The sequence below is a fragment of the Drosophila kikkawai genome, chromosome 3R (genome assembly GCF_030179895.1).
Source record: "Drosophila kikkawai strain 14028-0561.14 chromosome 3R, DkikHiC1v2, whole genome shotgun sequence".
Lineage (NCBI taxonomy): Eukaryota > Metazoa > Arthropoda > Insecta > Diptera > Drosophilidae > Drosophila > Drosophila kikkawai.
In genome coordinates this window covers 6,155,051-6,176,141 of record NC_091731.1, presented here as the reverse complement: position 1 = coordinate 6,176,141, position 21,091 = coordinate 6,155,051, and the positions used below count along the sequence as shown (strand labels likewise).

Genomic DNA, 21,091 nt, shown 5'->3' with positions numbered 1-21,091 from the left:
TGTCTTGCAGTAATGTCCCTTAAATTTCGTATGTGTTTGGGTTGAAAAAAAAACAAGAAAGGAAGCTAACTTCGGCACGCCGAAGTTTGTATACCCTTGCAGATATTATTTCATTACATTTTACCTATACTTATTATGTTTACAGTTTGACAGTTACAGTTTTACATTCACACCTTTACATTTTCTCTACATCTACCGATCGCTTCTATGGCAGCAATATGATATAATTGTCCGATTTTTATAAAATTTATACCAAAATACCAAATATACCAAATAAAATAAGCTTATATCTCAGAGTAGATAAAAATACGTTGAAAAACAATGAAGTTATAATTTTGTTCATATTAATTTCCCGATTGTTCCTATGGCAGCTATAAGATATAGTCGTCCGATTTTCATGAAATTTTTATCGAAATTCTGAAATAATATATAATGGCCATATCTAAAAAATGATACAAAAATGTTATAATATTTTTTTTTTTAATTTATCGATCATTAGTATGGGAGCTATATGATATAGTCGTCCGCTCCGGCCCGTTCCGACATATATAGAAGACTATATGCAAAGTTTCATTCAGATAGCTTTAAAACTGAGGGACTAGTTTGCGTAGAAACGGACAGACGGACGGACAGACGGACGGACGGACAGACGGACGGACGGACAGACGGACGGACGGACAGACGGAAGGACGGACAGTCGGACAGACGGACGGACGGACAGACGGACATGGCTAGATCGACTCGGCTGTTGATGCTGATCAAGAATATATATACTTTATAGGGTCGGAAAGGTCTCCTTCACTGCGTTGCAAACTTCTGACTGAAATTATAATACCCTGCTAGGGTATAAACATAGCAAGATTTATTAATATTATTGGATTTTAAAAATGACTAAGTATGTTTGACGATTGTTTTATGTGTATAGTTTTGAAGGAGTCATATGGATGGATACCAAGACCGCAGTGGACTAGGGTAACCGGTGATGGCAGGATGCTCTTGGCAAGGTGCAACATGCGTCGCATTGCGACGGTACCCATCCTTTGGACTTGGTACCACCACATGACACAGAGAAAAGTGCAGACAATGCTACGGTGCAAAAGGAAGAGCACCAATATTAGGCAAGATTAATTTTAAATTAAAATAATTGTTAGGTATGCTTAAAAAAGAGATACAGAAATGAAGATGGAAAATGAAGCAATGTTTGCTTAGTAGCATAGGATGCAGAAGGACGTGCATCAATTTTGTTGATATCAATGGTTGCAGAAAGACATGCGCTAGGATTTGTATGTTAATTGGTTGCAGAAGGACTTGCACCATAGTTTTTATATTAATGGGTTGTAGAAGGTCTTCCGCCCATGTGTCTAAAACTGGTGTTTATGGGGAAGACAACAAATATGCCACCCTTTGGTTTATAATAAAAACGCACGATAGGTAATTAATATAAGATGTGTCTAATTTCCGTGTTTCTTTATTCAGAGCTGCAGACTGCGTATGTCAAAGCTTGGCTTTAAAATATATACATGTTTATGAGCGTACAAATGTAGTTTGGCTGACTAGATAACGCGACAGCTTAGGCGTGATAAGAAAAAGCAGAGAAGAGAAAACATAAGAGCGCTGCAGGTGCAGTGGTACACCTATGCGCGCGTGACTAGGTGCTGGCGGTCTGCTCCGAACATACTCCCCCCGTTGGAAGAGGTACGGTTCCAACTATATTGGAATCGATAGGCAGAACGGCTATTTTGGCGACGGCTCTCTTGATCAGACCCGTAGCTGTACGGACCATAGCTACTCTGATGACGCCGTCCCCGCCGGGTATGACCTCCTCGATGTACCTAAGCTGCCATTTCAACGGTGGAATGTTGTCCTCCTTCATCACCACTATGCTTCCAACCTTGATGTTGGACGTTTCAACGCGCCACTTGCTCCTTTCTTGAAGAAGGGACAAATACTCGCTGCTCCATTTTTCCAGAAGTGTTGTTGCATCTGGGTAACCCGTTGCCATCTGCTGAGGCGGCCTTCGCGAAGATGAGTGATCTCAGGCTCAGGAAATTTTGTGAAGCTGGAACCCTTTAGGAAATGCGCAGGCGTTAGCACCTCAAGGCTCTCAGCATTTTCTGAAATTGGACAGAGTAGACGGGAGTTAAGGATAGCAGAAATCTCATAGGCAAGAGTTCTTAATTCATCGATAGCTAAGATGGATGCACCGACGACTCTGTAAAAGTGATATTTTGGCGACTTCACAGCGGCCTCCTATAAATCACCGAAGTGCGGGGCACGCGGAGGGATGAACTTCCAATCGATCCTATCAGCTAAACAGGCAGAAGATATCAATGCCGTTTGTTGCTCGCTCAAAAAAAGCTCCTTCAGTTCGGCAAGCTCGCTCTTTGCACCGACAAAGTTCGTAGCATTGTCACTCCAAATGGTACGCGGACTGCCTCGAAGACTGATGAATCTCCTCAGCGCTGCGATGAAAGAATCCGTCGTGAGATCCTGAACCAATTCCAAATGAGCGGCCTTCGTGGAGAAGCAGACAAAAACAGCGATGTAGCACTTGTGGGGTTCCTTATTTCTGGTCTCTGCTTTATGATAGAATGGCCCACAATAGTCCACCCCTGTAGTATGGATTAGGCTGCACTCGATTTGCTGGCAGGCTACCCATGACGTGCTCCCAAGTCACAGGCTTCATTCGGAAACATCGGACGTATTTATTGATAACGCTGGCGACGAACTTGCGGCCTCCAATCGGCCAGAACCTTTGCCGTAATGCAGCAAGCAACGCCTGTGATCCTGCATGCAAATATTTTTCATTATATTTTTTTACGATGATTGCCTTGGTGACTGGATGATCCTTGGGTAACAGTATCGGATGCATCGTATCGTAGCACAATTTTGCGTTCTGAAGTCGTCCAAGCGAAAGCAGGACAAGGTTTGTCCTGACAAAGAAATCCATGCTCCTTCGCCAAGTTAACCTGTTGGATACTCCTCAGAGTTGATCTCCTCCACCGAAAGACGACCCTTTAACGGCGCACATTTGGCTCTGCAATTTGAGATGAACCGATAAATGTATGCAAATACTCGCTGCAAGTTATCAAAAGAGTTTTGCTAATAAATCGATTCGATAAAGTCTTACATTTTCAGGTACACGTACAGGCAATATTCGGTTTAAAGGGTGTCGAGAAGGGATCGTCAAATGGTCTTCAGGAGCTCAGTGATTGCATGAATTCACATTTGAGAGCAATTCGAACCCTGGCCACTACGCAACAAATTTTGGATGGGGTTCTGATACACATCGTCACTTGAAAGACCAGAGGACGCGGGAAAAATGGGAAGAGGATTTGTCGATCACAGAGCTGTCTACCTGGGATGCTATGGAGTCGTCTTTGGAGAAGAGGTGCAGGATGATGGAAAACTTGGATCAAGCCTTGGTAACTCAAACACCAGGCCAGCAGTTGGGAAAAAACTTGCACAAATATAATCCAAATACACTTATTGCTTCTGCCACTAACTTAAGTCAGCCGATATGTTTATTTTGCGATGCAAGGGATCATTATTTGCCAAAATGTTCTCGATTTTTTAACTTGAGTCCGAATCTTCGGTATAGAGAAGCAAAGAAGTTGCACCTTTGCTTAAACTGTTTGCGCAACGGGCATAGTTTGCAGCAATGCAAGTCGACTCACTGCAGATATTGTCGCATGAAGCACCATTCATTATTACACATAAATCATGACCCGATTATGCCGATTGATTACGTGTTGCTTCCGACAGCTATTATGTATATACGTGAGAAATAGAATTGGAGCACTTATGCCTTGCCGAGCAATTTTAGATTTTATAACCTCTCGCTTAGCTAGTCAACTAAATTTGAGTCATAGAAAATAGCAAACCTCGATTTCTGGGATAGGAGAATCTTCCATGATTTCTGATAGGACAGTTAATATTGTTGCGCAATCACGGGATGCCAGCTATCTTGCGTCATTCGCAGCTGTTGTGACTCACAGTATCACGGATTATCAGCCCCATTTCAATATAAATGCAACATCATGGAGAATTCCGCAGAATATTTCGCTCGCTGATCCTTATTTTAATCAATCACAACGAATTGACCTTTTACTCATAATCATAAATCGGTTTTAGCAGCCATCGTCAAGGACCCTGCAGATCATCTTGATGACACACTTGCCGCCATAGTAAAGCGATTTTGGGAAATTGAGGACTTCACTTCGTCAAAGCCATCATAATTACCGGAAGATTTGAGATGCGAGCAACTTTTCAATCAAAATTGTCAATGGTCAATTGTGGAAACGGTCAAAACTCTGTTCGGCTCTTGTCTACTTCAGGATTCGAATCTCTAGGTGATTGGCTCGTCGTCGTTTTAAGAGTTTGGAAGCTAAACTGGATAGAAACCCAGCCCTGAAAGCCAGTATTCAGCATTTTTGAGGGAGTATATCGATATAGGCCACATGTCTCTTGTTAAAAAGGAACCATTGGTACCACAATTCTTTTTGCCTCACCATTGCGTACATAAGCATGAGAGCACGAGCACGAAGCTTCGTGTCGTGTTTGATGGATCTGCCAAAACGACTTCTGGTAGCTCTCTTAACGACTTACTTCTTGCAGGGCCAACTATTCAGCAGAAAATCTTGAACATACTGCTTCGCTTTCCATTTTTTAAACTTGCCCTTTGTGTAGATATCTGCAAGATGTATCGTTGCGTGTGTGTTTCGCACCCGAATGACTTTTTGCAGTGTATTGTTTGGCGAGAGAACCCCACGGATGAGTTGAGTGTTTTTAAATTGAACACGGTAACTTATGGAACTAAGCCTGCTGCCTTCTTGGCCATAAGAGCCATGCATCAACTTTCTTACGATGAGGAGGAATCATTTCCTATTGGAGCAAGAATTGTTCGTATAGATTTCTATGTGTATGACTTAATCTCTGGTGGGGACTGAGTGAGGAGGTGAGAGAAATTCGTCGTCAGGTGAAGGAACTACTGTCGCGAGGCCACTTTCCAATCCGCAAATGGTGTTCGAATGAGTCAGCAGCCCTGGATGGGATCGGATATCGCCAAGGCATTGGGACTAGTCTGGGATAATTTTTCTCAACTGCCAACCAATCAACGACCCACCAAGCGGGTTGCATTGTCACTTATAGCCAAATTCTACGATCCGCTTGGTCTAATAACTCCAATTGTCACGAGGTCTAAAATCTTTCTGCAATCTCTATGGAGTGCGAACGTGGATTGGGATGACGCACTGCCAGAGCCCATTCTTTCGTCATGGGGGAGTTGATCATTATTACACAGTTACCGGTCGTACAGAACTTAAAATTTCCACGATTTGTGCTACATCCAAGGGCTTCCGTTGAGTTGCATGGATTTTGTGATGCTAGCATATCAGCTTATGGAGCGTGTTTATAGTTGCGATCAGAGACTAATGGAGAATTGAAAGTTTATCTGCTCTGTGCCAAGTCATGAGTAGCTCCATTGAAGGCCTTCACTATTCCAAGATTAGAGCTTTCCGCAGCGCTTTTATTGGCTGAGCTAATCGTAAACGTCAAGGAAACCATAGATTTCGATTGCGCCTTTCATTGTTGGTCAGACTCGTCTATTGTGTTAGCGTGGATTCGGCAACCTCCAAGGGAGTTTAACGTTTTCGTGTCGAACAGAATCGCGAAAATTCAGGAGATGACGAAAGACATGACTTGGCATCACGTTCCTACAAGCTTAAATCCGGCTGACGTCGTATCGCGACGATGTACCCCGAGAGAATTGCTGGAGCATTCCCTTTGGGCTAACGGGCCTCTATTCCTTCTGAAAAGTTCGTCGAATTGGCCGTCCCTGCTGGATGTAATAAAGGATCTCCCAGAGCGCCGTTCTGCGACTCTTATTGGGACCGTTTGCATGGATAGTTCTTCAAACTGCAAATACCTGAACTCTTTTGATAACTTGCAGCGAGTATTTGCATACATTTATCGGTTCATCTCAAATTCATAGCCTTATTATAATTGGCATTTGAGGGTTCGAGTGAGCGTATGGTCTCCAGAGCCACGCCGCCTAAACTCGACCGCAAATATTGTAATTTTTCAATATCACTTAGCTCATCATCATTTCCGATGACCGTCGTGAACGTCGCCAGAAAATCCGGCCTCTCCGAATAGGATCCATGAAACCGAGCAATTTCCAGATTTGGCAACCGAGGCTTCCTAGATCTAAAAGAAAGATCCGGATTGTTAGTAATGTCAATAGATGTTGAATTGGCAGCGATTGAAGCCGGCAATTGCGACTTGCGATGAGCAGCTAAGCTTCGGCTTAGTTTCGCCTTTACATCCATGAAAACTCCGGAAAATTCAATCCGATGGTCGCTCGAGATCTCCGTAAAATCAAGTCGCTCCAACGATGTCTGCGCAGCATCAAATGCCTGGTTTAAGGAATTAATCCATTCCGTTCGCGCGAGTAAATCAGCTTCATCAAAGTGATTGACCGAATCAGCATTTAAATAAAATTTCATCGAGTTCATTTGCCGCAAAATAGATTCGGCTTTGGCTCGGTAGAAGTCAATGTCACTTGGGAATTCATTTTGCGCCCGAACCGAATTTTCCGTATCAGACATTTTCAATTCGATCACGAGAAATAAATTAAATAAATTAAAATGTCTGACCGCGTCAGAGGCACGAAACACCCTATGCTTCTACCGCGAAAATGTAGAGGTTACAAGCGTCGCCGAAATGCAACGGAACCTTAAACTTTGTTGTTGTTGTTTTTGCCGGTAAATTGCCTGCTTAGCAACAGTGGATATATGCAAACGAATGTATTTATGTATGGCGGTGGCTATATGTACATATATATATATATATATATATAAATGCACTATTCGCTATTTAAAACGATTAAATTCGATTCACTTTTATTTCGAATTATTTGCACAACACATTTTTGATTTTCACAGCGCGAAATATACAAAAAAATCAAACGGCCGGCTGTGTGCACCTTTATAAGTAGTATGTATGTATGTTCGTGTGTTTGTGACCGATGCCCGCAAACGACAGTGTATTAACCCAGTAATTGCACCAATAATACAAGTAGTTACGTTCGTTTTACATTTGTATTTTCTCGCTTTGTTCAGCACACTCCACTTCGCAACAACAGAATGTTAATCAAAAGCCAACTTGCTTAGCTCTCTCCTAGCCAAATGTCATCGGAAGTACAGGTTCCCACATCCTTCCCTTATTGACGAGCTTCAGCTTCAGCCTTTCTTTGGAATCCGATGCCGTCTCAGTAGTCGCTTCCATTTCCTTAGATGTCTCCGGTATCCTGAAGTTGGAGGGCTGCAGAACATCACCTGTACTCCGGGAGTATGAAGAGTGATCGGCGGTATCAGCTGGCAACTGTAATGGTGGAATCTTTTTCACATGGCTCACGTTTTTTGTCAAGGTCTTGCCTCCATCGGCTATTTTTACAATGTCTCCCTCTTTCTTCTACGACGTATTCAGTGATGTCAAAATTCGGTGTAAGTTTGTGAGGTAATATTACATTTTTAAGAAAAACCTTGTTGCCTACTTTAACATCAATCTCCCTCGCCCCTCTCCTCTTATCGGCATATTCTTTCCCTTTCTGTTTATTTACTAAATCACGGTCTCTTTCTGCTGAATCACTGTATTCTCCTATCAAATCCTGAACCCCCGGGATTTTGTATCTTATCACTCGATTGAAAATCAATTCTGTTGGCGCAGACCCTGTGGTTCCATGGGGAGTAACATTATACATCATAACAAGTGATTGAATTTCTTCCCTGAGATTATTCTTGTTGGTGTAAGCAATTTTCAGCCTTTTCACTAACGATCTGTTCATGTTCTCAACTTCCCCATTAGCTTGAGGCCAATAAGGTGGCGATGTTACTTGCTCTATTCCGCATTGCTTACAATATTCTTTAAATTCTGCACTGACATATTGTCTTCCATTGTCAGTTTTTAACTGTTTAGGGTAACCTAATCTGGAGAAAATTTCTTTCATGACTCCGATTAACGAAATTGATGAGATCGATTTAAGAAATTTGTATTCCATATACCTCGAATAATAGTCGATGAAAACTAAAATGTGTTCGTGGTTTAGCAATGGTCACAAAAGGCGTTCCACGATTCATCCTGCAGGCACGACATTGCATCTACTATCTCTTCGTCGAGAGTGCTTTTCTCTGCAATTTCAGTTATAGTCATGGACGACGGAGTTGCGTTTTCAACTACATGTAGAATGCTATGTTCGCCTTTCATGTCGTAGCAATACCCTGGGTTTATTTTACATAGTCGCGAAAAGATATCCGCAATGCTCTCCTTTCCAGCTTTATACTTGACTACGAATTTGAAAGCTTGGAGGCGGAGGATCCATCTTTCGATCCTTACCGGTGGTTTCGAAGATGCTTTGAAAATGGTCTCCAGTTGCATGTGATCGGTTATCAGTTCAAACTCTAGGCCCGCTAGGTAGTAGAACAATTTTTCTACAATGATAGACTTTCCTTTTCGGTCTGTGAATAGAGCTTTTCGACATCTGTCAGGCTTCGACTAGCGAAAGATATTATTTTCGGCACCTTGTCTCCATGAAATTGTAGCAAAACAGCTCCTAATGCAACCGGGCTTGCGTCTGCAATTAACTGTGATTTGTGCTTTGGATCGAAGTACTGCAATTTTGGAATATCCGCTAGGCATGATTTGAGTCTGTCAAACGCATCCTGTTCCTCAACGCCCCAGATGAACTTTTCATCCTTTCTGAGCAGTTGTCGCAGCGAGTCAGTTTTATTTGCTAAATCTGGGATAAACTTTCCCACATATGTTACTAGCCTTAGAAAACTCCGAGTCTCTTCCTTGTTCTTTGGAGGGCGAAAAGATTTAATTGTGTTAATCTTCTCTGGATCGGCCTCAATGCCTTGGCTCGATAATATGTGTCCCAAAAAGGTCAGTTTATTTAATACCTCATTGTTTTCTTTTAGAATGCCGCAAAATCTTTCCAACGCCGCATCGTGCTCATCCTCAGTTTTTCCAAAAACGATAATGTCATCGATGTAATTTAGGACATTCGTGGATGCTGACAGTACTTGCTGAAGTCTCCTCTGGAAAATCTCTGGCGGCGAGTTGACTCCAAACATCAATCGCTTATAACGAAATAGTCCTAAAGGAGTTATAAACGTTGTTATTTCTCGACTTTCCTCGTCGTTGGTGGTATGCGTCCTTGAGGTCCAGCCTTGAGAAATATCTAGCATCTTCAAGTTGGGTCATGAACGCTTCAAATGTCGGCAAAGGATAATTTTCCCTCAGAATGGCTTGGTTTGCTCGCCGCATATGCAGGCATAATCGGATGTCCTCATTCTCTTTAAAAACCAGAACCATTGGCGAAATCCAGACACTGGGTCCATTTACAGGTTCAATGATATCTCGCTTCAGTGCATCCTGGATTTTACCGCGAACCTTGTCTTCCAGCAGGACTGGTATCCTTCGCATGGGCTGTTGTACTGGCTTTATGATATGATTTATTGCCAATTTGACCCTGTCCCCCTTCCACTTCGGAAAAACTGATACCTCCTGTATATGGTTCACCTGCAGTCCCAGTCGTAGTACATCCAATTTAATGGCCGTTTCTCTTCCCAGCAATGACTGCTTCCCTTTTTCAATGACGAAAAAGGAGGCAATCATTTCCGCTTGTTTACCAACAGAAATTGGTGCCTTAAGTACGCAAATTACATTTAATATTAGGTCTGAAGCATAACCTTTGAACTGGTTCTGTGAGTTTGGGCACACGTTGAATATTGTGGCTTTGTTCCTTTTCAGGATGACCCTGTCGTCTTGACAGATGAGATTATAGCGAGAACCAGAATCAATAATCATAGATATGTCTGCCCCACCAATCCGGCATTTAATCCATTCTTCTTGATGTTCTCAATTGATTTTGAAACAACCCTTCGTCTTTGACCTTTTAGTGGCGGAAAATGTTTCGTGTTGGTTTCTCGATCTCGGTTGAAAATGTCCCCTTTTTAACTTCGTTCTACATTTACGTTCAAAATGGTCAAGACGACCGCAACGATTACATTTCGACTTTCGAGCTGGACAAGTTGAGCAGTCATCTTTGTGGTCAACACGTCCACATCTCCCGCATTCGGAATTTCGCTGTGGTTTACTTATCGAGACTTTATTTACCGGCTCCGCTGTATTCCTTGTCATCATCGCAGATTCCTTTTTTATTTCCTCGTCAATTTGACAAGCCTCAATTACTTCATCCAGTGAGTGTTCTTTCTCTAATAGTTTCCTTTTTAGGTCGCCTGACGCCCATGTATCGATTACTTTGTTTTTAAGGCAAATCTCTTCCATCTCAGCTTTTGTTGATCCAAACTCGCACTTCTTAATTTGTTGTCTAAGACGCAGTACAACTTTGGCAAAGCTTTCGTCATCAGATGGAGTCAAACCCCTGAACATATGCCTTTCGAAGGACGAGTTTTTCTTTGGGGAGAAAAACGCTGTTAACTTGTCTACCAATACCTGGAATACATCGTTTTGTTCAACTTCGTTGAATTCGACCAAAGCGTCGGGTAGTGAAAACGCTACTGCTTGTAGCTGCGTTCCACCTAGATGGAGTAGTTTAGTCCTCTTTTTCTTGGCGGCAGTAATCTCCTCTGATTCAACTTAGATCTGGAATGCTCTCAACCATTTCTCCCACTCGCTACAAAGCAGTGCTTTGTCAATGCTTTCGCACAAGAATGGTTTAATGAATAACTCCGCGTTCATCTGAACAAAATTTTGAATTTCTTTCACTTAATCAGTTCCTTTAACATGCATATATTTATACAGCTGTGTTCACTGAAATAGCTGTGCCCCACGACCTGCACGTTTAAGATTGGAAAATACTATTACAAACACTATTTTCATAAATTTTTTTTTCATAAAGGCTTAGTGTATTTAATTATTAACAATACCACAATCATTTAATTTAGGTAACATAAACCTTATAGAAGATATAGCTAATAACAACAAAAAAGGTCTATATTATGCCGATCTTTGAAATAGCAGTGAAAAACTAAAATTCTTCATAAATTTAAAAATACCTTATAAGAAACCTATTTCTTCTTAAATTCTAATTGACTATGATCTAATATTTTGTTAAATAGCCTTTAGAAGTTATCATAGCCTCATAGCTGGGTGGCAAGGAGTCCACCAAGTCTTAGCAACGCTTGAGGGGAATATGGTCTCATTCCTCCTGCACAAATCGCCAAAGCTGCGGCTTAGAAGTCGGAAACTTCTTTAATACGTAGCCCTTGATGTCTCCCATAAGTTTTCGATCGAAATAATATCCGGGGACTGTGCAGGCCATGGCATTGCATCCACCTTTTCTTTAAGAACCCACTCCTTGGCCACCTTGATGGTATGATTAGGGTCACTTTACTGCTGAAATGTCCAAATTAATGGCATATTTTCCTCAGGATACGGCTGCAAGACAGTTTTTAATATTTAGACATAAACATAATGGTCTTTGATCCCACCGATCATATATACGGGACCTACAACGTTGTATGAAAAGTATACCCATACCATGACTTTTAGGCCACCGTGTTTTACTGTCTTCAGCGTATGGTTTTGGGGGTACTATGTATTTGGAGGTCGACGGACATATTGTCTTGTCCTATTCCACCAAATAAAACCAGTTTGGAGTCATTTGTCCAAAAGATATTACGCCATTTGAATAGTGGCAGTTCAAGTGGCTATTGGCGAACTCCAATCTGGCCGTGATATGCCTTTAACCAAGCAGTGACATTTTCCATGGACTTCGCGAATCTAAAATTTATTCAATAAGTCCCCGGCGAATGGTCCCATGACTGATTCCCATGCCAATTCCCGCTCATATATCCCTAGAGGATGCAAAAGGACGAGCTTTGCTGAAGCGAAGTACGCGTCGAGCCTGTACAATTGAGGTTTTGCGAATCGTACCTCGGTTTTTTTGGGTTTGGTTCATATTTCATGACTTATAAACTATTTTAAAAGAACAATTTGAAAGATTTGGAGTCTCTTTACATGTTTTGCCCTTCTTTCTAGGCTAAGTAATCTGATACCTTTCTCTCATGGAGCAGTGAGGTCCTGCGCCCACGAAAATAATTTGTTTTGCGTTGTAAAGGTGTATTATAGTATAAACTATAATAACGACCGTAATTAAACTCATTTTTTACAAAATTAAAAGAAATTTCGGCACTTTTTGCGAAAGAAAATTAAATACTGCTATTTCAGTGATCGGCCAAAACGAGCTGCATATGTGAAAAATATCAATAAAACATAAAAATAGAGCAAATCTAACGGAATTTTTTCTCGATTCTTATCTTTATGTTCCATTTTACAAAAACAATGTGCAATAGATCAGCTTGCAAAAAGAAATATGTACAAAAAAACGTTTTGAAGTTGTTCCTCTGTCGCACTGCTATTTCAGTGAACACAGCTGTATGTACATACGTTGACCAACATTGATCAACATTTATACACATGTATCTGCCTTCTCGCTACTGCCCTTATTTTAGTTTTCCTTTCTTTTATTTTAATGTCTTTGACATTTGTCAGCTTAGTGTGTGCGTGTCTGTCTCTACTGCCCCTGACCTTGGTCAGCTTAGTGAGTTTTTTTTTAATATTCATTTATTACACAAAAATATTTATTCTTACAACTCGCTAACAAAAAAAAGAAAATGAGAATGACAGGGCAAGGGGCCCGCGATTGTGCGGTACGGCCGCAAAGCAATGCTTCGCACATCGGTAAGCCGCTCAGCCAGTCTGCTCCTTCCTCGATCTCTCCAGGGCCCTGAGAGATCTCATCAGCTTGGCAGCGAACTCTGCCGCCGCCTCCCATGTCCTCGGGTCCGCCAGCATCTGCGGCACCAGCGTATCCACACTGATGGCTGCACCTGCTATCGCCTCCAGCTCGTCCCTTTCCTCGTCGAACCGGCGGCAGTCGAAGATGACGCGGCCGGCATCCTCTGTTATCCCGGATCCACATTCCGGGCAGCTTTCCTCCGCGTCATGGCCAAACCTCTTAAGGTAGCTACGGAAGCATCCATGCCCGCTCAGCACCTGGGTTAGGTAAAAATCTACCTGTCCGTTCTTCCGCTTTGGGATCATCCTGTGGGTCGAGCGACCTTTAGACGAGGCATCCCACCGGGCCTGCCTTTTCAGCTCAGCATGTCACGAATGTCCGCCTTCTCGCGGATCAGCTCCCTCAGAGGGACACACCTGCTTACACCGGGCCTGCCTTTTCAGCTCAGCATGTCACGAATGTCCGCCTTCTCGCGGATCAGCTCCCTCAGAGGGACACACCTGCTTACACCAGCACCGCGTCGTCCAAGATGGTTCGGAAGGCGCTCGCCACTGGAATGGCACAGAGTCTATACGTTGACTCGATACCCCGCATATAGGACTTCTTTCCAGCCGCCCACACTGGTGCCGCATACAGCAATTGGGAGGTGATGACGCTGGTCAGCAGCCTCCTTGTGCTCTGCTTAGGTCCCCTTTTGTGGCTGCCACCTGGAGTAGTATATACTGACATTCCAATTTGGTGCATTGTTGCCCATGCTTGGCTGCATTTTATACCTTCTGCCAGGTGCTGTCACTGCCGGCCACTATGGCTCAGACGCAGACCGGGTAGCCGCCCATTATGGGACAGACGCTACCTGGATTTAGTGGCGGTTTTTGATGCAGCGAGTGCCTGCTGCCAGGCTTGGTCTTCTGCCGGCCACTATGGCTCAGCCGCAGATCAGGGATCAGGGGTAGGGAGATACATGCGCGTGCGGAGTCCCTCGTTGGCCAGGAGTTTCCCCGTGGCTAACCAGGTGGGAGTTATACCGCTCCTGCTCGGTCGCCAGAGCCCCGTTTAAAGGTGTACCGCAGAGCGGTGGGGTTGGCTGTTGGTCCGCTCCTTGACCTTTACCACCTATTTTATCCCCGTGCTCAAAATATAATTCGCTGTGCTCGAATAGGCAGTTCTTTACTAATGCTATCCGTCTGTGGAACTATCTGCCACATAGATATAAGACAATTGGGTCGCAACTCAGTTTAAATCTCTAATAAAACAAGAAAGGAAGCTAACTTCGGCACGCCGAAGTTTGAATACCCTTGCAGATTGGTTTCGATGTTTATATTATAGATTTAAATGGTGAAAACACTCACAAAACAGAGTTTCATTACATTTTACCTATACTTATTATGTTTACAGTTTGACAGTTACAGGTTTACATTCCCAGTTTTACATTTTCTCTACATCTACCGATCGGTTTATATGGCAGCTATATGACATAGTTGTCCGATTTTTATGAAATTTATACCATAATTCTAGAATAATAAAAAAAGCTTATATCTCAGAGTAGATAAACAAACGTTGAAAAACAACGATTGTATAATTTTTTTTCCTATTTATTTCTCGACCGTTCCTATGGCAGCTATATCATATAGTCGTCCGATTTTCATAAAAATTTTACCAAAATTCTGAAATAATATAAAATGGCCATATCTAAAAAATGGTGCAAAAATGTTGAAAAACAGCCAAGTTATAATTTTTTTTCTACAAATATATCGAACATTTGTATGGCAGCTATATGATATAGTCGTCCGATCCGGCCCGTTCCGACATATATAGCAGTGAGAGCATATAGAAGACTATATGCAAAGTTTCATTCGGGTAGCTTTAAAACTGAGGGACTAGTTTGCGTAGAAACAGACAACACATTTTGAGACGAAATTTCATATTTGGCTTTGCTAGGACGAGAATCAAAAGGCTTTCAAATTCATATTAGTGTTTGTGCATCACACATTTAATCGGTCCTGTGGTCGTGCTGGTTAAAGCGTTGGTCGGCAATATTAATGAGTGGATCGATCCCTGGCAATGACGGTGTTTGTAGTAATGTGTTTTTTGGTATTAATAATTCATATGTTTATACCCTTGCAGGGTATTATAATTTCAGTCAGAAGTTTGCAATGCAGTGAAGGAGACGTTTCCGACCCTATAAAGTATATATATTCTTGATCAGCATCAACAGCCGAGTCGATCTAGCCATGTCCGTCTGTCCGTCTGTCTGTCTGTCCGTCTGTCCGTCTGTCTGTCTGTCTGTCTGTCTGTCTGTCTGTTTCTACGCAAACTAGTCCCTCAGTTTTAAAGCTACCCGAATGAAACTTTGCATATAGTCTTCTATATGCTCTCACTGCTATATATGTCGGAACGGGCCGGATCGGACGACTATATCATATAGCTGCCATACAAATGTTCGATATATTTGTAGAAAAAAAATTATAACTTGGCTGTTTTTCAACATTTTTGCACCATTTTTTAGATATGGCCATTTTATATTATTTCAGAATTTTGGTAAAATTTTTATGAAAATCGGACGACTATATGATATAGCTGCCATAGGAACGGTCGAGAAATAAATAGGAAAAAAAATTATACAATCGTTGTTTTTCAACGTTTGTTTATCTACTCTGAGATATAAGCTTTTTTTATTATTCTAGAATTATGGTATAAATTTCATAAAAATCGGACAACTATGTCATATAGCTGCCATATAAACCGATCGGTAGATGTAGAGAAAATGTAAAACTGGGAATGTAAACCTGTAACTGTCAAACTGTAAACATAATAAGTATAGGTAAAATGTAATGAAACTCTGTTTTGTGAGTGTTTTCACCATTTAAATCTATAATATAAACATCGAAACCAATCTGCAAGGGTATTCAAACTTCGGCGTGCCGAAGTTAGCTTCCTTTCTTGTTTTATTAGAGATTTAAACTGAGTTGCGACCCAATTGTCTTATATCTATGTGGCAGATAGTTCCACAGACGGATAGCATTAGTAAAGAACTGCCTATTCGAGCACAGCGAATTATATTTTGAGCACGGGGATAAAATAGGTGGTAAAGGTCAAGGAGCGGACCAACAGCCAACCCCACCGCTCTGCGGTACACCTTTAAACGGGGCTCTGGCGACCGAGCAGGAGCGGTATAACTCCCACCTGGTTAGCCACGGGGAAACTCCTGGCCAACGAGGGACTCCGCACGCGCATGTATCTCCCTACCCCTGATCCCTGATCTGCGGCTGAGCCATAGTGGCCGGCAGAAGACCAAGCCTGGCAGCAGGCACTCGCTGCATCAAAAACCGCCACTAAATCCAGGTAGCGTCTGTCCCATAATGGGCGGCTACCCGGTCTGCGTCTGAGCCATAGTGGCCGGCAGTGACAGCACCTGGCAGAAGGTATAAAATGCAGCCAAGCATGGGCAACAATGCACCAAATTGGAATGTCAGTATATACTACTCCAGGTGGCAGCCACAAAAGGGGACCTAAGCAGAGCACAAGGAGGCTGCTGACCAGCGTCATCACCTCCCAATTGCTGTATGCGGCACCAGTGTGGGCGGCTGGAAAGAAGTCCTATATGCGGGGTATCGAGTCAACGTATAGACTCTGTGCCATTCCAGTGGCGAGCGCCTTCCGAACCATCTTGGACGACGCGGTGCTGGTGTAAGCAGGTGTGTCCCTCTGAGGGAGCTGATCCGCGAGAAGGCGGACATTCGTGACATGCTGAGCTGAAAAGGCAGGCCCGGTGTAAGCAGGTGTGTCCCTCTGAGGGAGCTGATCCGCGAGAAGGCGGACATTCGTGACATGCTGAGCTGAAAAGGCAGGCCCGGTGGGATGCCTCGTCTAAAGGTCGCTCGACCCACAGGATGATCCCAAAGCGGAAGAACGGACAGGTAGATTTTTACCTAACCCAGGTGCTGAGCGGGCATGGATGCTTCCGTAGCTACCTTAAGAGGTTTGGCCATGACGCGGAGGAAAGCTGCCCGGAATGTGGATCCGGGATAACAGAGGATGCCGGCCGCGTCATCTTCGACTGCCGCCGGTTCGACGAGGAAAGGGACGAGCTGGAGGCGATAGCAGGTGCAGCCATCAGTGTGGATACGCTGGTGCCGCAGATGCTGGCGGACCCGAGGACATGGGAGGCGGCGGCAGAGTTCGCTGCCAAGCTGATGAGATCTCTCAGGGCCCTGGAGAGATCGAGGAAGGAGCAGACTGGCTGAGCGGCTTACCGATGTGCGAAGCATTGCTTTGCGGCCGTACCGCACAATCGCGGGCCCCTTGCCCTGTCATTCTCATTTTCTTTTTTTTGTTAGCGAGTTGTAAGAATAAATATTTTTGTGTAATAAATGAATATTAAAAAAAAACTCACTAAGCTGACCAAGGTCAGGGGCAGTAGAGACAGACACGCACACACTAAGCTGACAAATGTCAAAGACATTAAAATAAAAGAAAGGAAAACTAAAATAAGGGCAGTAGCGAGAAGGCAGATACATGTGTATAAATGTTGATCAATGTTGGTCAACGTATGTACATATAAATATATGCATGTTAAAGGAACTGATTAAGTGAAAGAAATTCAAAATTTTGTTCAGATGAACGCGGAGTTATTCATTAAACCATTCTTGTGCGAAAGCATTGACAAAGCACTGCTTTGTAGCGAGTGGGAGAAATGGTTGAGAGCATTCCAGATCTACGTTGAATCAGAGGAGATTACTGCCGCCAAGAAAAAGAGGACTAAACTACTCCATCTAGGTGGAACGCAGCTACAAGCAGTAGCGTTTTCACTACCCGACGCTTTGGTCGAATTCAACGAAGTTGAACAAAACGATGTATTCCAGGTATTGGTAGACAAGTTAACAGCGTTTTTCTCCCCAAAGAAAAACTCGTCCTTCGAAAGGCATATGTTCAGGGGTTTGACTCCATCTGATGACGAAAGTTTTGCCAAAGTTGTACTGCGTCTTAGACAACAAATTAAGAAGTGCGAGTTTGGATCAACAAAAGCTGAGATGGAAGAGATTTGCCTTAAAAACAAAGTAATCGATACATGGGCGTCAGGCGACCTAAAAAGGAAACTATTAGAGAAAGAACACTCACTGGATGAAGTAATTGAGGCTTGTCAAATTGACGAGGAAATAAAAAAGGAATCTGCGATGATGACAAGGAATACAGCGGAGTCGGTAAATAAAGTCTCGATAAGTAAACCACAGCGAAATTCCGAATGCGGGAGATGTGGACGTGTTGACCACAAAGATGACTGCTCAACTTGTCCAGCTCGAAAGTCGAAATGTAATCGTTGCGGTCGTCTTGACCATTTTGAACGTAAATGTAGAACGAAGTTAAAAAGGGGACATTTTCAACCGAGATCGAGAAACCAACACGAAACATTTTCCTCCACTAAAAGGTCAAAGACGGAGGGTTGTTTCAAAATCAATTGAGAACATCAAGAAGAATGGATTAAATGCCGGATTGGTGGGGCAGACATATCTATGATTATTGATTCTGGTTCTCGCTATAATCTCATCTGTCAAGACGACAGGGTCATCCTGAAAAGGAACAAAGCCACAATATTCAACGTTCGCCCAAACTCCCAGAACCAGTTCAAAGGTTATGCTTCAGACCAAATATTAAATGTAATTTGCGTATTTAAGGCACCAATTTCTATTGGTAAACAAGCGGAAATGATTGCCTCCTTTTTCGTCATTGAAAAAGGGAAGCAGTCATTGCTGGGAAGAGAAACGGCCATTAAGTTGGATGTACTACGACTAGGACTGCAGGTGAACCATATACAGGAGGTATCAGTTTTTCCGAAGTGGAAGGGGGACAGGGTCAAATTGGCAATAAATCATATCATAAAGCCAGTACAACAGCCCATGCGAAGGATACCAGTCCTGCTGGAAGACAAGGTTCGCGGTAAAATCCAGGATGCACTGAAGCGAGATATCATTGAACCTGTAAATGGACCCAGTGTCTGGATTTCGCCAATGGTTCTGGTTTTTAAAGAGAATGAGGACATCCGATTATGCCTGCATATGCGGCGAGCAAACCAAGCCATTCTGAGGGAAAATTATCCTTTGCCGACATTTGAAGCGTTCATGACCCAACTTAAAGATGCTAGATATTTCTCAAGGCTGGACCTCAAGGACGCATACCACCAACTCGAGTTAGACGAGGAAAGTCGAGAAATAACAACGTTTATAACTCCTTTAGGACTATTTCGTTATAAGCGATTGATGTTTGGAGTCAACTCGCCGCCAGAGATTTTCCAGAGGAGACTTCAGCAAGTACTGTCAGCATCCACGAATGTCCTAAATTACATCGATGACATTATCGTTTTTGGAAAAACTGAGGATGAGCACGATGCGGCGTTGGAAAGATTTTGCGGCATTCTAAAAGAAAACAATGAGGTATTAAATAAACTGACCTTTTTGGGACACATATTATCGAGCCAAGGCATTTAGGCCGATCCAGAGAAGATTAACACAATTAAATCTTTTCGCCCTCCAAAGAACAAGGAAGAGACTCGGAGTTTTCTAGGGCTAGTAACATATGTGGGAAAGTTTATCCCAGATTTAGCAAATAAAACTGACTCGCTGCGACAACTGCTCAGAAAGGATGAAAAGTTCATCTGGGGCGTTGAGGAACAGGATGCGTTTGACAGACTCAAATCATGCCTAGCGGATATTCCAAAATTGCAGTACTTCGATCCAAAGCACAAATCACAGTTAATTGCAGACGCAAGCCCGGTTGCATTAGGAGCTGTTTTGCTACAATTTCATGGAGACAAGGTGCCGAAAATAATATCTTTCGCTAGTCGAAGCCTGACAGATGTCGAAAAGCTCTATTCACAGACCGAAAAGGAAAGTCTATCATTGTAGACAAATTGTTCTACTACCTAGCGGGCCTAGAGTTTGAACTGATAACCGATCATATGCCACTGGAGACCATTTTCAAAGCATCTTCGAAACCACCGGTAAGGATCGAAAGATGGATCCTCCGCCTCCAAGCTTTCAAATTCGTAGTCAAGTATAAAGCTGGAAAGGAGAGCATTGCGGATATCTTTTCGCGACTATGTAAAATAAACCCAGGGTATTGCTACGACATGAAAGGCGAACATAGCATTCTACATGTAGTTGAAAACGCAACTCCGTCGTCCATGACTATAACTGAAATTGCAGAGAAAAGCACTCTCGACGAAGAGATAGTAGATGCAATGTCGTGCCTGCAGGATGAATCGTGGAACGCCTTTTGTGACCATTGCTAAACCACGAACACATTTTAGTTTTCATCGACTATTATTCGAGGTATATGGAATACAAATTTCTTAAATCGATCTCATCAATTTCGTTAATCGGAGTCATGAAAGAAATTTTCTCCAGATTAGGTTACCCTAAACAGTTAAAAACTGACAATGGAAGACAATATGTCAGTGCAGAATTTAAAGAATATTGTAAGCAATGCCTTATTGGCCTCAAGCTAATGGGGAAGTTGAGAACATGAACAGATCGTTAGTGAAAAGGCTGAAAATTGCTTACACCAACAAGAATAATCTCAGGGAAGAAATTCAATCACTTGTTATGATGTATAATGTTACTCCCCATGGAACCACAGGGTCTGCGCCAACAGAATTGATTTTCAATCGAGTGATAAGATACAAAATCCCGGGGGTTCAGGATTTGATAGGAGAATACAGTGATTCAGCAGAAAGAGACCGTGATTTAGTAAACAAATAAAAAGGGAAAGAATATGCCGACAAGAGGAGAGGGGCGAGGGAGATTGATGTTAAAGTAGGCAACAAGGTTTTTCTTAAAAATGTAATATTACCTCACAAGCTTACACCGAATTTTGACATCACTGAATACGTCGTCCAACTTCAGGACACCGGAGACATCTAAGGAAATGGAAGCGACTACTGAGACGACATCGGATTCCAAAGAAAGCCTGAAGCTGAAGTACAGGTTCCCACATCCCTCCCTTATTGACGCAATAAGGGAGGGATGTGGGAACCTGTACTTCCGATGACTTCTGGCTAGGAGAGAGCTAATCAAGTTGGCTTTGGATTAACATTCTGTTGGGACTGTCATTGTAAAAGCTAAGTCAGTCTTATTCGGCGAGGCAGAGTGTGCAGCACAAAGCGAGAAAATTACCGGGTTAATACAGTATTAGAATAACCTTGGCTACTAAAAGCCTTATTTGGATCGGGAGAAATGACTCGGAATATGACAGCTGCCTCAGCATACCGTA

The 21,091-nt window shown here is 42.8% G+C and overlaps 2 protein-coding genes and 1 long non-coding RNA gene across 5 annotated transcripts; 1 reads left to right on the top strand and 2 right to left on the bottom strand.

The window, feature by feature from the left end:
- Positions 1-12,714: 12,714 nt before the first annotated feature.
- Positions 12,715-14,443, bottom strand: LOC138928824 (uncharacterized). The gene is made up of 2 exons (XM_070286929.1): positions 13,327-14,443; positions 12,715-13,242 (listed from the first exon to the last, which is right to left on the bottom strand). Exon 2 carries the CDS (start codon positions 13,129-13,131, stop codon positions 12,778-12,780), a length of 354 nt encoding a protein of 117 aa, XP_070143030.1. The 5' UTR covers positions 13,132-13,242; positions 13,327-14,443; the 3' UTR covers positions 12,715-12,777.
- A 282-nt stretch (positions 14,444-14,725) lies between these two features.
- Positions 14,726-17,133, top strand: LOC121501846 (uncharacterized). 2 transcript variants are annotated; one of them, XM_041774334.2, is made up of 3 exons: positions 14,726-14,917; positions 15,826-16,521; positions 16,606-17,133. In XM_041774334.2, exon 3 carries the CDS (start codon positions 16,717-16,719, stop codon positions 17,068-17,070), a length of 354 nt encoding a protein of 117 aa, XP_041630268.1. In that variant the 5' UTR covers positions 14,726-14,917; positions 15,826-16,521; positions 16,606-16,716; the 3' UTR covers positions 17,071-17,133. The 2 variants fall into 2 exon arrangements, with proteins under 2 accessions (XP_041630268.1, XP_070142975.1); XM_070286874.1 differs by having other exon boundaries at positions 14,726-14,902; positions 15,826-17,133.
- A 1,043-nt stretch (positions 17,134-18,176) lies between these two features.
- Positions 18,177-20,791, bottom strand: LOC138928807 (uncharacterized). 2 transcript variants are annotated; one of them, XR_011445190.1, is made up of 3 exons: positions 20,672-20,791; positions 18,800-19,236; positions 18,177-18,741 (listed from the first exon to the last, which is right to left on the bottom strand). It is a non-coding gene; the product is annotated as an uncharacterized lncRNA (long non-coding RNA). The 2 variants fall into 2 exon arrangements; XR_011445189.1 differs by having other exon boundaries at positions 18,177-18,738.
- Positions 20,792-21,091: the final 300 nt, after the last annotated feature.

Coding starts and splice junctions, on each gene's coding strand:
- LOC121501846 (XM_070286874.1), top strand. CDS start 16,717: ATGATCCCAAAGCGGAAGAACGGACAGGTAGATTTTTACCTAACCCAG.
- LOC138928824 (XM_070286929.1), bottom strand. CDS start 13,131: ATGATCCCAAAGCGGAAGAACGGACAGGTAGATTTTTACCTAACCCAG.